The sequence below is a fragment of the Myxine glutinosa genome, chromosome 4 (genome assembly GCF_964187855.1).
Source record: "Myxine glutinosa chromosome 4, kmMyxGlut1.1, whole genome shotgun sequence".
In the NCBI taxonomy this organism is placed as follows: domain Eukaryota; kingdom Metazoa; phylum Chordata; class Myxini; order Myxiniformes; family Myxinidae; genus Myxine; species Myxine glutinosa.
This window is the reverse complement of record NC_136264.1, coordinates 101857527-101874758: the sequence shown is the minus strand read 5'-3', so window position 1 is coordinate 101874758 and position 17232 is coordinate 101857527. Positions and strand designations below refer to the sequence as shown.

Here is a 17232-nt window from a genome sequence, read left to right as displayed (position 1 = left end):
CCATCAGATTTAATTGGCAAACGTGATGGATTAGCTACAACAAACCCCTCTGGGCTGGTGCTCCTGCCTCACACCTAGCTCGTCTTCACGCTGTTGAAACCAAAGCATTCAGAATCATTGGAATCTCCCGCGATGAAGCTAACTCCAAGGGCCTCTCACTCACTCACCGCAGGCAGGTTGGTGGTCTTTCCATCTTCTACCGACTCCTCTCTGGCCTTGCCCCCCCAGCTCTCTCTGGGCTCTGTCCCACAAATATTCCTACAGGTCGCACAAGATCTGCCTGCAACCCTCTTATGGTCAAACTGCCAAAATCAAGACTCTCTGCTCACCTTCACTCCTTCATTCCTCTTTTCTCCTGCCTCTGGAACAAACTCCCTCACTATCTTCAATCCCACTCCACCCTCCAGGTCTTTAAAACAGCTGTTCACCACCATCTCTTATCTTCCCCCATCCAAAACCTTGATCTTTTCTACCCCCGCTAATTTCACCCCAATTCCACTTTTTTGAAATACCAACTTCTGTCCTGGAAGTCCTTGGTGTCCTTGTGTTTTATACTTCTCCCTCCACCTCCCCCCCCCCCCCTTCCCACGCCTCCTCCCCCCAAGCCCTCTCCCTTCCACACATCTCCCTGCTCTCAAATGTTGTGTTTGTGTGCTTCCCCTTCTCTCCCCATCTTGTTTTCCGCTCCCTCTTTTTATATATTTTGTTTGTCTGGTTGATTTGTTTGTGAAGTAAATGTTAGCTCTTTCACGAGCCTCGATTCAGTATACAAAAAAAAAAAAAAAAAAAAAAAAAAACACAACACTTCATATTAGCTACTCATGTTTACCTTACTTTGAGTTGTGATCACAAGTTTTTGAATATTTTGATCGATGTGAATTAAAGATTGGTAAATGACATGCTTGGTGTCTTCTCACACAAGCTAATCTGTATTAATAACAGTCAACGCTGTTATAATAGTAGAAAACAATAGTGGAGGCTTTGGGTAAATTGTTGATGCTCATAACATCTATAAATTTACATTATAAAAGGAGCCGTGTCTGTCTGTTTGTGTGTTTGCTTGTTTGTCATGTTATAACTTGAGAACGGATTAACGGATTTCAATAAATCCAACTACCATGGATTTGGGTAACTCCCGGGAGAGTTTGTGAGCCAAATAATAAAAATTATTATTATTTTTATATTTAAATTTATTTTTAATTTTTAGGATGGGCACATGGACACATGTGTGAAAATTGCAAATGCCAACACGTGACGTTGGTTATCCCTGCATGGAGAGCAGGATCTCCCAGGAATCCTCCCCCCCCCCCCCCCCCCCCATAGATTAGCTATCGCAGCAAAGATTGGTATTTCCGTCAGCGAAGCGACGGGTCTTATATTCTAGTCCATATAAATCAAGGACATACATACAATGCTGATCCCCCATAGAGGGCAGCAGAAAGCAGTGCCTGCTGTGCTATCCTGCTTCAAGCAGAAGAACTGGGTGTGATGTTCATCTATCCTGGCTGCTCTCCAAACCTGTATGAGTGGCTCACAGGCAGGATGTTATGTACCACCTGTCAGTCAAATCACAGGTGGCATTAGCTGGTTCGGCACTCAAACTCCTGTCTCCACAACAGTGAATTAATTGAATGAGGGACGGCACACACATTGATGAATTACCCGACATGCGAAACACCAGGATGACAGTTTATACCCGGGCCAAGATTTAAACCCAGGCTAGACAGCCCAGAGTTGTGTGCATACCTCTTTGGTATCCTGCCAGCCCTCATGCCTCAATTACTTTGCAATAATCCATGTAAGAAGCAGCTCAACACAGCTTACCCTCCAAGATATAACAACATTGGATAATTCAAGAAGTCATAGGCTTAGGTTTGGGTCACAGGCTGTCATAGGCTTTTTGGGGAAGGAAGGACGGACGGATGGACGAGGGGGGACGGTGGGGAGAGATATTGTGGAGCCAGATAATGGTAAGTAAAAGCCAAAAATGCCAACTTCCATCACCAGTCAAACAGTTATATTCATCAATACACTAGAGTCACTCACTGCACACCTCAACTCTTTTGTTCCTCGCTTCTAGCGTCTGTGCCAATGCCTTCCTGAGGCTGTGCTCTCCCACTTTACTCTCCAGGGCTTCAAGCAGGTTTACTGCCATCTTCTATGATAACATTACCCCAAAACTTATTCACAATCATTATCATCTCCATTAATGTTTACTAACAAAACCCTCTTACTTACAGTTTGCAGTTCCCACCCCCTCATCTCTCTTCTCTTTTCCTGTTGGTTCATTCCGTTACTTATTGTGTCCAAGAGTTGCTACCCTGCCTCACAGTAAGTTATTACCCTCAGTCACTTTGCTCTTCCACGAGCCTCAATCTTGTAGAGAGACAGAGAGATGAATGAATAGCCAGCTATCACCTCCACAGAGAAAGCACACATCGAAAAAGAAAAAAAGGGGATTGCACCTATTTTGAAATAAAGCAAAGAACTGGGGAACACAATAATAACAGTTTTAAATCACCAAAAACGAAGAAAATAAACCTACCATAATATTTCAAAATCTTCATTGCCTTCATCCATAAATGCACTTCTCTGGATGCTTAAGTAGTCTGTATTGCTGTCCATGTGCATTCCATCTCCCTCCATCACCAGAGGCGGCAGTAACAAGTCATTTGCGTCAGATGCCATACCATATCCTGTATCAGTAAGTTCTGCCATCATTTGACCATTCTCCAACCCACTGGGTGGCGGTACCAGAAAACTGATGGCGACAGCAGAGGGCAAGGTGCCAAATCATCATCACTTCTATGCACAAAAATTAAAAAGTATTTCAAAAGAAGAAAACGATTCTCAAAAGCAGGTTTTGCATATCTGTATGAAACAAGATGCCAGCATGATGAAATTGGGTTCAAGCTTTTCATTTGCTAAAAATATGTATCTGTGTACCTCGTTGTACCAACGTACCTAGAAGGTGCATCGGCCGACCGCAAGTCATTGTGAATACATGGAAAATAAGCGTTACGCCGAGGTCCCCCGTCGGTGAAGTGATGCGAGTTGACAAAGTGGAAGACGCAAGGCGGCCATCTTGGATTTTGACGTGGCGACCCAATTTTCAATAGCGTTCTCCCTTATGCGTAGATACACCCACACACCAGATTAGAAGTCCGTTTATTTTTCAAGATATTTCGCTCACAAGGTTCAGACATATATATGGTGGCGGCCATCTTGGATTTTGACGTGGCGACCCAATTTTCAATAGCGTTCTTCCTTATGCGTAGGTACACCTAGAGTACCTACATAAAGAGAGTAGCAACATAGGGGGACCAGAAATGTAGGGTCACGTGACTCCAGGTGCCATTTTGTTTCACACGCGATCGCGGATCAATCGACGCCGTACGCAGCTTAAAACGAATTAGTACTGAAAGTTTGGTGATCAAAAAATCTGACAAAATGACGGGATGTTGCGCCTTTGGATGCAGCAATAAATCGGAGAATGGGTCCAAGATGTATAGGTTCCCTGCAAATGCACAAAGACGGAAAGTATGGGAGAACAAAGTGAGCAGAGTGGGATGGAAACCAACTTCGTCATCGTGTTTGTGCGAGGTTAGCAGTGGTGATATCGGTCCCATGTATTAATATTGGCGTATGTATCGTCGCACGAAAAGGGAGGAGCTTAATCGTATGACGTCATGAAAAAACGCGATTACGCAGCCTCGCAGAACAAGAGCGGAATCTCCATACAGTTCCAGGGGTGTATGTGTGTGTGTATATGTGTGTGTATGTGTATATGTGTGTGGGTGTATATGTGTGTATATGTGTACGTATGTGTGTGTGTGTGTGTGTGTGTGCACGTGCATATATGTGTGTGTGTATATGTGTGTGTATGTGTATATGTGTGTGGGTGCATATATGTGTGTGTGTGTGTGTATGTGTATATATGTGTGTGTGTATATGTGTGTATTTGTATTATTTAATTATTTACCAAGAAGACTATCTTTTATTTCTTCATTTTGCTTATAAAACTCAACAAGACATACTCGATATAATAGTACATTATTTCCAAAAACCCTATTTGTAATCATATTACCCTCAGTCATAAAATGATTTTGCCATGACAATATGTGATCTACCATTGCCTCGACTAAGAATTTTACTTTTCTCGAGCAAACGAACTTGGGGCACCACCTTATGGACCACTTGTTTGTGGCCGAGCACCACCATGGACCCCAATGTTTTGGGGCATGACCCCTTTGTTGGGAGGGGCCAAGGGCCTTGCTCACGGACCACGGTAACGTGGCACCTATGCCCAACAGGTGGACCACAATAGTCGGCCCCTGTTGGCCATAAATAACAAAACGGTCAGACAATTTTCAATTTACAAAACAACTGACAAAAGTTTTACATTTTGAACATGCGTAACGGTAAGACGTCCTTAACTCAGAATGTCCAGCCACCAAATTATTATTTGCAAATACTTATTTCAATATTATGAAACCCCCACTAGAACTGTCTTGTTGCTAATGCACTTGTTCCATGATTGAATAATATTTTTTGTCCGTGACATGTCATGAAATGACAGAAAATAATCAAGGTTTCATCAACATACTGGTATGACAACAATTAAGTACAAATTAATTTGTCGACAGACATCGAGAATTATTTCCTTATAATTATTTATATTTTTATTAGTTTAGTATTAGTTCACTAATTTATATTAGTTCGTATATTAATTTATATTAGTTCACTAGTGTGGTATGAGGTGTCATGAAAAACAGCTCCCGTGCGATTTGCGTGCTAAAATTGATTTTTTTGCTTTGTTGGATTAATTTTAGGTCAATTTATTCGAAAATAATGGGGTTCAAATTTTCCGACCCCCGGACCCCCTTTTAAGGGGTGCTTTGTTTCCAGTGACCCCCGGGACTGACCATGCGACTTTCTCCCCTAACAACTGAGAGATTTTATCGATCTCGGGGTCGTTAGAGAGGTTTTCGATGACGCTAAATCCATTTATGATACTTTCGAAGCGACCGGAAGTGGCGATCCCCGACTTCCGGTTAGGTTCCATGCCAAGGTCAAGGTCATTTCGAAGGTAGCGATAAAACCTGGTCATATAGTACCACTCTCTGAGGGTTTTCATGCACGAGAAGACGGCTGAAGCAGTTATTTTTGCGATCAGACTGGCCAGCCACAAATAAATCTACGTTTTAAAGCCATTCTTAGTCAAATTTAGAAAATATTTACCGAAATAGCAAAAGTCTTACAAATGATATAAATACAGAACTATGTGTGTTTAGCTTGTTTAATGTCACAAAATGTTTTTGTTTACACAAGTATGTAATAATGTAACACAATTCCTCTAAATTCTCAAGATAACACATCCGAGAATCATGCAAGATAATTTTGATAATTAAATAGCTTTTAAACTAAAATTACTGGACGGATTATTCGTCAAAATCTTCGCTAACTATATCATTTCTTACCAAATGTACACAATTATCGACACAAGTAGTTAAGAAATGTAACACAATTCCTCTAGATTCTCAAGATAACACATCCGAGAATCATGCAAACTAAACTACTGGATGGATTATTCGTCAACGTCTTCGCTATGTATATCATTTCTGACCAAATTTACAAAGTTATCGACATAACATTTACATAGAGGAGTGCATGGAAGACCGTTCTTCCAACAACTGCATCTGCCTTTGCAGCTTGATTTACATTTACATTTCGTAAGCTCAATCACAGCTTTTGGGGCAGGGAGGTTGAGACATCCCACCGGAACATATAGACCTTTCTTTACAGTCCATCCATTTTGTTCAATAGAAGGCAGAGTCGGGCAGTTTGTAGTATATGATTTATCCCGCATGGCGATGTAATTTGCGCGATGGATGTGGGGCAATAACGCAGCGCGAGTAGGAGGTAACATCCCTCCCTCTAAGTTTTTTGACCGAAATAGTTCCCATCTAAGCGCCGGTAGGGTTGTAGGACCGGTCGAGCAGTATACGCGACAGACAAACTTCTCCAAATCCTTGACCTGAGAGGGCAGTTCACCATTCGTCAGCGTGGTCGGGATAGGACCCTCACCAAGCTCCCGGAAGCAGCTGATGGCAGGATCATCTTCATCAAGCTTCATGTAGGCACCAACCCAGGTCTTCTTGGTGATTCCCATGAATTTCCCACCCCAGTCAGCGCCAGAGAAATTGTGGAGTCCAATCAGTCCTTGACATTTCCGAAGACCTATTACTCCAACTCGGTCCACCACATCAATTTCGCGGTACTTCGTTCCCTTACCAGTTAAAAACTTCAGACAGGCGAGCATAATTCAGGAGATCGCGCGCTAAGAAATACTTGATGAGGTTCTCTAAGGCAGCCAAGTAACCTTCCCAGTCAGCTGAACGGCAGGCACCTATGAGATGCAAAAGACTTTCCACTTGCTCGAGGTACTGGTTGAGAAATTGAGCGAGCTCGCCGATGTTGTCATCTTCTTTCTCATGGGGATTTTCTGAGTACGAGGACCGGATGTCGTTGTAGATATCAACCATGTCTTGGCTACGGTCGTGGAGAGCTTTCTTGAGAGCAACTCATTGGTCACGAAGTGGTTCAGGTGGATGATCAGATAAAATGGCGTCAAACTTCATCATCATGATCGCCAGGCTAGTCGTGATGTGGTACTCAACTCCTCGCTTGCATGCCTTGCCACCATAGACCCCACGAAGACCTGCAGAAGTGTATGTGCCGCTTTCAATCGCACACGTGTCAATGCCACTTCCGTCGATTGTTTTGCCAAGAGCGTGCAGGGCAGCAAACGCAATATGCAGAACGCCCGCTCGGAGAATCCAGTTGGTGTTATTCACTGACTGCTGAATCTTGAGGGCGCGGCTGTAAAGATCAAGATCGAGCGTTATGAGGGTTCTTCTCTCAGGACCAACCACAAAAGCAGATATTCCCTGAGTCAACATCAGAACAGTATAGAGGGTCGAGTAATCCGTTGGAGAAGTCTTGAATAGCGGAGCGATCACTTCTGTGTTAGTCGGGCTCAGACTCTGACAGGAGCGTGATAACAGAAGAGATTTAGTAGCACCCCATGTTGGCATAACTTCTTCCTTTGCTAACTCCTTACCTTTAAGGATTCGTTTTGTCACTGAAAGAATAGGATCGTCGGAATATCTGGGGTTTTGACCTGCGGTCTGACCTTGCAGTTCTTCAGTCTCTTGCTGCTCTACATTCTCCACACGTTGGTCATTTAGCTTTTCACCACCTCTGTCATCAGTACCGTAGTAGTTGGCAAGCGCCCAGGTGTGAGTGAAGTCTTTGGAAATCTTACTCCTCCGCTTTTCTAGATGGTAGACCTCAAATCGAATTGGTTTAGGTTTAATGATTGGCTCTTGCAGGTACTTGACTTCGAACGCGAGTGGTGCCGGTGCGAGAAGTTTCTCTGGGATGACAAGTGGTTGGTTGATGGGCTCGCCATCTTCTGCTCGCTGGTTGATCACGATCACTGTGCCATGGAATGTGTTCTGTCCAGTTGGTGTGTCTTCTAAGAGGTCGATGTTATCAACAGCGAACCAGATGTTCAATCCCTTCTTGATGAAATCAGGCAGACAAAATCCACCAGCCTCCTTCATTCGCTGAAGAACGCCTTGCTCTATGCGCTTTTCGAGATCAAGGAGCCTCTGGTAGTCGCTCCCAATGTAAACTTCTGATAGGTTATTGACGAGGTTTTTATCACGAACTCTGGAATGAATGGTGAGCGGCAAGCCTATTGAGAGGGGCGTCTGGGCAGTTTGCTGAAAGATTTCGTTTTGTTTTGGCTGATGCTTTACCTGGCGATCGGTTCGAGTATTCTGGACGAGAAACTGGCAAGCAACATCAACAGTTTTGTCCACTTGTGCATTGCGCATTTCAGAAACTTTGAGAACATGACGGCCAAATAGGAGATGAGTGAGGAAGAACTGGAGAAGTGGAGGATTCTCAAAGTCTTCAAACATTCCCCTGAACGACCAGCTTCGATGCTGCATTATCTCTTCCCTTAGAATGTTTGCCATGTTCTTCAAGTTGCCAACTGTGTCGTCGTTATCCAGCTGTGCAGACCTCAGTTGCATGGCCTTCCTAACCGCCAGTGAAAGAACGAGGTTGTCGGGCTCATTTTTGCGTAGTGATTGGATGAACTGGATATTCGGAAGCCGTTCAGTAATGAGCTTTTTCAAATGCTTGCGGTAGTTTGTTGTCTGATTGATCTCTACATTATACCTCTTCAAAATGGACAAATATGCACCATTCACTTCAGCCATGTTCAGAGTAAGATCGTCCGCAGTAAGAGTATTTTGGACGGAGAGAAGCAACTGTTCATCACATAGAGAGCCAATAAGCTGGGTATTACTACGATATTTTCGCGTTAAAGTGCGCTGCGCGTATCATAAACATTTCCTATGATAGTATTTTTCAAGAACAGAGGCATCCCCAGCGTCTTCTAACTCTGACACGCAAGTTCTGATGCGGTCATCCTGAGTCTTGAGCTTTATCTCGAGGAAGTTTTCACCCATCTTGTCAGAGTAAACGCGATGGAGAGGTTCTGATATGTTATTAGAAGAAAAGCTACATGACGAGAACAGACACACCTTTTCCTTCGGGATGGTTTTTGTTCTTTTAGGTCGGGTAGAGTCAGCCACACTGGAAGGTCGTCCAGGCCCACGCGCAGGGCATGCAGGAGAATCAAACCGGACTCGTTTAACCCTTAGCCGTTCAATCATGCCTGTGTTAACGATGGGTTTTCGACATTCGCTATGATACCATACTGATTTCCGTTCAGATTCACCTAAGCTAGCTAACCGATCTGTAAGTCGCTTAATATCACCCTGACCCAAAGACAGTCGCTCGTTAGCACAATAAATAAGTTCGCCAATCATATCAGGATTGTTTATCAGTCTCTTCTTTGATGTAGCTCCCTCATTGCAGATGATGCACACGCTGTTCTTCTCAGACATGACCTCTAGATGGTTTTGTACTAGTCTCTGTCAGCCTTCTTTCTGAAAAACAAACAAAAAAAAGCCTTGAGCATTTTACCAATATTTTTTTGTCCTTATCTGGTTTCGCAAAATCGCACAGGGCATCTAGATCGCACAGGGCATTTCGCACAGGGCATTTCGCACATTTCGCACAGGGTTTCGCAAAATCGCACAGGGCATTTCGCAAAATCGCACAGGGCATCTAGATCGCAAAAATAACTGCACCAAACGTCTTCCTGTGCCTGAAAACCATAAAAAAGAGGTATTACATGCCTAAGTTTATTGCTACAATTGAAATGACCTTGACCTTAGCATCTTTGGTGAACGGAAATCTGGGATCGCCACATCCGGTCACTTTGAAAGTATCATAAATGGATTTAGCGTCATCGAAAACCTCTCTAACGACCCCGAGATCGATAAAATCTCTCAGTTGTTAGGGGAGAAAGTCGCATGGTCAGTCCCGGGGGTCACTGGAAACAAAACACCCCATAAAAGGGGGTCCGGGGGTCGGAAAATTTGAACCCCATTATTTTTCAATATTTTGACCTTGAATTAATCCAACAATGCAAAAAAATCAATTTTAGCACGCAAATCGCACGGGATTACACTTCATACCACACTACACTGGCGTTGCGGCAAGCGCTCGCACCGCGCGCTGGCGAGTGAAACAAAATGGCGTCAATGCAGAAGTTGTTGCTACTCTCTTTATGTAGGTACTCTAGGTACACCCACACACCAGATTAGAAGTTGGTACTTTGCTTATTTTTCAAGATATTTCGCTCACAAGGTTCAGACATATATATGGTGGCGGCCATCTTGGATTTTGACGTGGTGACCCAATTTTTAATAGCGTTCTTCCTTATGCGCAGATACACCCACACACCAGATTAGAAGTTAGTAGTTCGTTTATTTTTCAAGATATTTCGCTCACAAGATTCAGACATACATGGCAGTGGCCATCTTGGATTTTGACGTGGCGACCCAATTTTCAATAGGGTTCTTCTTTATGCCTAGATACACCCACACACCAGATTAGAAGTTGGTACTTCGCTTATTTTTCAAGATATTCCGCTCACAATGTTTAGACATACATGGCGTCAGACATACATGGTGGCGGCCATCTTGGATTTTGACGTGGGTTGCACCCACACACTAAATTTGAATGCGGTCCTTCGCTTACGCACGCATGCACGCACGTACGCACACACGCCCGCACACATGGACGGACGGACACACGGACGGAGGGGAAAACCATAGTCTCCCTTTCGCTCCGCGGTGCGACGGGGGACAATAAAGTAGGTACTGTACCCAACAGAATTCAGGTGATGGGAAAAATAAGAATCATACCAAAATGGTTGGAAATATTCTAATAAGCTGGTATGTATTGCATTTGGTTTCATAACATTTCCAAAAAGTTAATTCCCAAAACTGTTCAGGTTTAACATGATCACATAGCAGATTATTTAACAAAGTGTTAAAAAAAAGTTCCTTTTATAAAAGGTCAAGATTTATGGAAGAGTGAAGTGGATAAGGATGAAAACCCAAAGCAATATTCTCATGGTGGGTTCATTTTCTGTGTACAGTACGTCGTACTTGTGTGTATGATTTCCCCCCGGTCGGTGACAATCACAGTCGGTGTTCTCCATAAACGCTGGTGACAAGTGGTTTAAATACACCTGCCAAACGGATGGCTATTTTATGTGGTGATATCATGTGGTGATATGTGGTGATATCAGAGTATGATGCATCATGATGGAGAAAATAAATGACAAAATGAATGAAAGGTGATATACAGGGTGTTTATAAAGTCTCTATCTATATCTGAGAAATAACAGGTAACTAAATAGATAGGGACTTTATAAACACCCTGTATATATCTCAAGCATGACCATTCACTCATCATCATCACTTCTATTTCCAGCAGGAGGAACACTCAAAATCCCTGCCAACTTATTCGGACCTTTGCAATGTCGAAAGAAAGGCGTTCATTCCACTGCATTTCACAACACAAACATGGCTTCCACTGAATTTACGACAAAAGCATGGCTTACAATGGGCTTGCAAAAACTAGCTTCTGCAAGTGTCCACTACAAAAACTTGGCTGCTGCTAGGGTTCACAACAAAAGCTTGGCTTCCGCTATAGATCACGACAAAACATTGACTTCTGCTAGGGTTCACAACTAAAACTTGGCTTCTGCTAGGGTTCACAACAAAAACTTGGCTTCTGCTAGGGTTCACGACAAAAACTTGGCTTCTACTATATATCACCACAAAAGATTGGCTTTTGCTGGGGTTCAAAACAAAAGCTTGGCTTCCGCTATAGATCATGACAAAAACTTGGCTTCTGCTGGGGTTCACGACAAAAGCTTGGCTTCCGCTAAAGATCACTGCAAAAACTTGACTTCTGCTATGGATGGCGACAAAAACTTGGCTTCTGCTCGGGTTCACTACAAAATCTTGGCTTCTGCTGGGGTTCACAACAAAAGCTTGGCTTCCGCTATAGATCACTACAAAACCTTGGCGTATGCTAGGGTTCACGACAAAAACTTGGTTTCCGCTAAAGATCACTACAAAAACTTGGCTTCTGCTATGGATTGCTGCAAAAACTTGACTTCTGCTGGCGTTCACGACAAAAATTTGGCTTCTGCTGGGGTTCACTACAAAAACTTGGTTTCCGCTAAAGATCACGACAAAAACTTGGCTTCTGCTGGAGTTCATGACAAAAACTTGGCATCCGCTATAGATCACTACAAAAGATTGGCTTCTGCTAGATTTCACAACAAAAATTGGCTTCAGCTAGGGTTCACTACAAAAAGTTGGTTTCTGCTAGAGTTCACAACAAAAAGTTGGTTTATGCTAGAGTTCACAACAAAAAGTTCGCTTCTGCTAGAGTTCACCACAAAAGATTGGCTTCTGCTAGGGTTCAAGACAAAAACTTGGTTTCTGCTAGAGTTCACAACAAAAACTTGGTTTCTACTAGAGTTCACAACAAAAGCTTGGCTTCTGCCATAGATCACGACAAAAGATTGGCTTCTGCTATGGTTCACAACAAAAACTTGGCTTCTGCTAGAGTTCACAACAAAAACTTGGTTTCTACTAGAGTTCACAACAAAAACTTGGCTTCTGCTAGAGTTCACAACAAAAACTTGGCTTCCGCTAAATACCACCACAAAACATTGGCTTCTGCTAGGGTTCACGACAAAAACTTGGCTTCTACTATATATCACCACAAAAGATTGGCTTTTGCTGGGGTTCAAAACAAAAGCTTGGCTTCCGCTATAGATCACGACAAAAACTTGACTTCTCCCTGGCGTTCACGACAAAAATTTGGCTTCTGCTGGGGTTCACGACAAAAACTTGGTTTCCGCTAAAGATCACTACAAAAACTTGGCTTCTGCTATGGATTGCTGCAAAAACTTGACTTCTGCTGGCGTTCACGACAAAAATTTGGCTTCTGCTGGGGTTCACTACAAAAACTTGGTTTCCGCTAAAGATCACGACAAAAACTTGGCTTCTGCTGGAGTTCATGACAAAAACTTGGCATCCGCTATAGATCACTACAAAAGATTGGCTTCTGCTAGATTTCACAACAAAAATTGGCTTCAGCTAGGGTTCACTACAAAAACATGGTTTCTGCTAGAGTTCACAACAAAACCTTGGTTTCTGCTCGGGTTCATAACAAAAGCTTGGCTTCCACTATAGATCACTACAAAACCTTGGTTTCTGCTCGGGTTCATAACAAAAGCTTGGCTTCCACTATAGATCACGACAACACCTTGGCTTCTGCTCGGGTTCATAACAAAAGCTTGGCTTCCGCTATAGATCACTACAAAACCCTGGCTTCTGCTATGGGTTGCTACAAAAAAAATTGGCTTCCATTGGATTTGCTACAAAAACTTCATTTCTCCTGAGTTTTCTGCAAAAACTTAACTTTCAATGTGTTTGTAGCAGAAACTTGGCTTTCACTGGTTCGCTGGACTTGTTTTTTCTCTGAGGAAGGGCTAATGCTTGAAACATCAGCCACACCCCTTTTCACACTGCAGTGAACATGCTCCATCACATCTAAGTTGTTCAAATCCATGTAACTACTCTGTGTGCAATTATTTTTGACACACCTCAAGTGGCTGACCGAGTGTTTTTGTACACCACACAACAAAGTATAGAGTGTGTGGGGCAGAACCACTGAACATCTTTCACAGGTGTTTCGCATTGCTTAAGGTGGTGGAAGTCTGAAAACTAATCCCAAAAATGATTTTCATGGTTTCGATTAAGTTTTGTTCAACAAGGAGTTTTCCCCCTTCAAACTCCAACTCTATTAGACAATTAAGCATTTGTTGATCCATAAAAACTCAAAACAAATAAATATTGAAAAACAAAACAAAATCGGAGCCACGAACAGCTGCTGTGGAAATATCTGATTGCTGCTCGATGGCCACCATCGGGATTTCCATGGAATGTTAAAAAGTGCACAAACTCTGCATGGAAATCGATATTATTTTGTTCTGCACTTAATTTTTGTTTTGAGTTTTGGATGACGCCGTTACGACTTATACCTCGTGTAATCAATATATACGTTTATCCTCAATCAGGGACCCGATACTCCTTCTCGGATAATCTTCAAAGTGCTCTTCCATCCAATCACGACCTTAGTTGATAATACATTGAGCAGCATTTTTACTCCCACCAGTACAATAACGCACCCATTCGGCACCCATTCGCAAAATGTTATTTTTACCGACCCACCACTCCTCCACCCTCTTACTCTTCCTTTTTCTCAATTTAGCATCCCTCCGCCTACACCCCCCCCCCCCCCCCCCAGACCCCAATTCCATAAACATATTATCCTTCGGCTACTGGAACTTCTATCAAATGTAGAAAATCAAAGGTAGAAATTCATATCAAGGTAGAAATTAATGAAACGTGAATGACCGACGAATAGTATGTAAACCGCAATACTTCAGGCAAGTCCGAGCATGCCTCAACTTCAGAGAGCGCAATTGCTAGTCACGTGATAATTTAAAGCAACCCGGTTGGTTGTAAAAGTCGCCAGCGATCCACCAATCGGGGAAGAGAAAAGGGAGCTCCGTGAAGACTAGACCAATGAGCGAACGTCTCTTAACGCCGTGGCAACAAACTACCGTCCAATCAGGCGCCGGACGTCACGAGAGGAAAAGAATCATCCAATCGGAATGACGCGGAGCATGTGCGAGCGAGCGACGCGTGTTTCGGAATCTGTTGCAGTTACAAAAAATAAAAATCTGCCCCCTGCGGAATGAATGCACCAAAAAGTTATATTTTATTCGTCTCAACGCAGACTTCGTTTTAATAACCAAGTCATAAACTTCAACTTGAGTCTCGAAAGTTATTGTCTCTTCCTCAGCCATTTGCAATAACGCAATAACGCCTCATAACAGGCAACAACATTTACCAACGATAAAGATCCACGATGCCGCCGAACATCTTCACCAGGCCCAGGAACCTGCATAAATCAGCAAAATAAATACGAACCCCGCAACCTGCATACATCCGCAAAATAAATAAAACCTCGATTATTATTATCGGTAAACGAATAGTTTACGTTTCCAGAATGATATCGGAACCGTTTTACATTCAAAAGTACAATGTAACTCATTGATCGCCGTAATTAATGAGACAAAGGCGCAAACCAGGTGTCTCCACAACTTGAACAGAGCAGAACACGATTTCAACACGGGTGTTTGAACAGAGCAGAACACACGATTACAAACAAGTCGCAATCGTAATGACGGTGCGACGAACTACATGACTCACCAACGCCTGCAGAACACCAAGATACGGCCTTTGTGTCAAACGCATCCACCACTGTGGTGAGCGTTGCGGCGTGTTGACGTCATCACGCTGTCCCGCACGCTGCTCCGCGCACGTTGTGTATTCCCACAGAAATCGCCTGAAATTATTCTTGCGCTGCTTTGCTGGCACCGTGATGCTGGATTAAAGCGTTTGTAGATCGTTAGTTGCGACTGAAGTGAAGTAAATGTGAGTATACTTTGATCGTTCCCACAGGGGGTTTCCCGGTCCCATAATGCAACCGTTCCCGCCACAAAAGACGTTGGAGCTCGCTGATTGGTGAGTCCTTTAAAAGTATATATATATATATATACAGTATATACATACATAAGGTGGACCACACGGTCGTGTACAGGAATGGTGATTGTTTATCAACGTCGCCGCAATTCTCTATCGTCGTCAAATTCTAAAAGTTGTGCAGCGGTTTCTTCTATTCTATGACAACAAGCTAATTAGTGATTGATTGGACTCGAAATCTCGAATATATATATACTTTTATCGTGAGGTAAAAACTCGCACTTGGGACCTTCAAAATGGAGTGTTTGAGGATAACTCGATATTGATATAAGAAATAAAACTTTTATTTTACAATTTTTTTTGTTTGTTTTTTGTATTTTTTTTGTATACAAGATCGAGGCTCGTGTAAGAACTAACATTGATCACAAAAAGACAAACTGACATAAAACATATGATAAAGGGAGCGGGAGACAAGATGGGGAGAGTGAGGGAAGCACACAAGCACAACAGTAGAGAACAGGGACATCGGAAGATCTGTGGGACGGTGAGGGCTTGGGGGGAGGAGGCATGGGAAGGGGGAGGAGAGGTATAAAACACATGGACACTGCTAGGACTTCCAGGAAAGAAGTTGGTATTTCAAAAAAGTGGATCTGGGGTGAATTAATGCGGGTAGAAAAGATCAAGGTTTTGGATGGGGGAAGATAAGAGATGGTGGTGAACAGCTGCTTTAAAGACCTGGAGGGAGGAGTGGGATTGAAGAGAGTGAGGGAGTTTGTTCCAGAGGCGGGAGAAAAGAGGAATGATGGAGTGAAGGTGAGCAGAGAGTCTTGATTTTGGCAGTTTAACCATAAGAGGGTTGCAGGCAGATATTGTGTGACCTGCAGGAATATTTGAGGGACACAGCACAGACAGAGCTGGGGAAGCAATATAATTTAAAATAATACACAGCATTCTGTATTTAATAAAAAGCGTAATATGGAGTATATACTGTATTTATATATAAAAACTAAAATTAAATGATAATATGCATATATCGATGTTTTACAACAAATGTATTGTTGCGGTTTTGGGAATAAAGGCAACCCCCCCCCCCCCCCCCCCCCCATAGTTAGTTACACCACAACATGTAGCCTCGCATCGTCAGTTATTTCTTATTAAATGATTAAATGTGAAGTTGTAGCGGTTACCGGTAGCATGACACAATTACCCTGCACCGGCCGATGACGCAACCGGCGAGCGGTCACGTGTCCGGACTCGCCCGGGCGTGTTGAGACTTGCCTTTACCGGGCGAACGCTTGCCTTGCATACCACGCCCCGTTGAGAGGCGTGGCTTATCTATTTGCGTACAACGCCCCACCTGAGAGGCGTGGCTTTTGTTTGTTGAGTTTCTGATATATATTGCCACCCGTTCGATGGGCTGATTCAGTGCTTTGGAGTTCGTTTGAGTGAGCTGGGAATAAATAGCTCAGAGAAACCTAATTCCTGGCGTCGTCCATTTTGTCCGATTTTATCGTGCGAGCACAGCTCCCACAATTGGTGACCCCTTTCTACGAACACGGCGATGGAGTCAGCTGTAGCTTTGAAGCTCCCGGGCTTTTGGGAATCTCACGCGGCCGTTTGGTTTGCTCAAGCGGATTCTCAATTCGCCCTGCGGAACATTACGGACGACACGACGCGCGACCACCACGTGGTCTCCGCGCTCAACGCCTCCTCCACTTCCCGGGTTCTGAGCTTCCTACAGCACCCGCCGGACGCCGACAAATACGGGGCTCAAAGACCTACTCCTCGGTGCGTTTGGACTCACGGAGACCAAACGCGCACGACAACTACTCGACCTCCCGGAGCTGGGCAAGGCCCGTCAGTCCGAAAGCATGGACCACATGCTTGCTCTTCTCGGTGACCATAGCCCGGACTTCCTCTTCCGCGAGCTGTTCCTCCAGCGGCTACCCGGGCAGGTACGGTTAGCTTTGGCTAATTCGCCCATCACGGACCCTCGCGCCCTGGCCAAGGAGGCCGATAAATTTTGCTCGGCCAGAGGACACGTCGGAGCGGCCGCCTGGGACCCTGGGCCGACCGAGGCAATGCCCGCACCACGACCGGCGCCTCCACCGGCCGAGTCAGCGCCACTGGCGGCAGCGGCCGCCGCGACGCCCTGTCGACC

At 43.9% G+C, this 17232-nt stretch overlaps 1 protein-coding gene and 1 long non-coding RNA gene across 3 annotated transcripts in view; one reads left to right on the top strand and one right to left on the bottom strand.

Annotated features, from left to right (window-relative positions):
- Positions 1-14898, bottom strand: part of LOC137425053 (cellular tumor antigen p53) — an 88134-nt gene extending 73236 nt beyond the window's left edge. The window contains exons 1-2 of one of the 2 annotated variants that reach the window (XM_078776235.1): positions 14799-14898; positions 2546-2761 (exon numbers count right to left, since the gene is read on the bottom strand). In XM_078776235.1, coding sequence (XP_078632361.1) covers positions 2546-2721 — 176 coding nt within the window. In that variant the 5' untranslated portion in view covers positions 2722-2761; positions 14799-14898. Of the gene's footprint in view, positions 1-2545; positions 2762-2964; positions 2983-14798 lie in introns of those variants that run through there. The other variant, XM_078776236.1, reaches the window with a different exon arrangement.
- Positions 14899-14923: 25 nt separating this feature from the next.
- LOC137425054 (uncharacterized) overlaps positions 14924-17232 on the top strand; it is a 63122-nt gene continuing 60813 nt past the window's right edge. The window contains exon 1 of the long non-coding RNA XR_013623128.1: positions 14924-15113. This is a non-coding gene — a long non-coding RNA (uncharacterized LOC137425054). The remainder of the gene's footprint in view (positions 15114-17232) is intronic.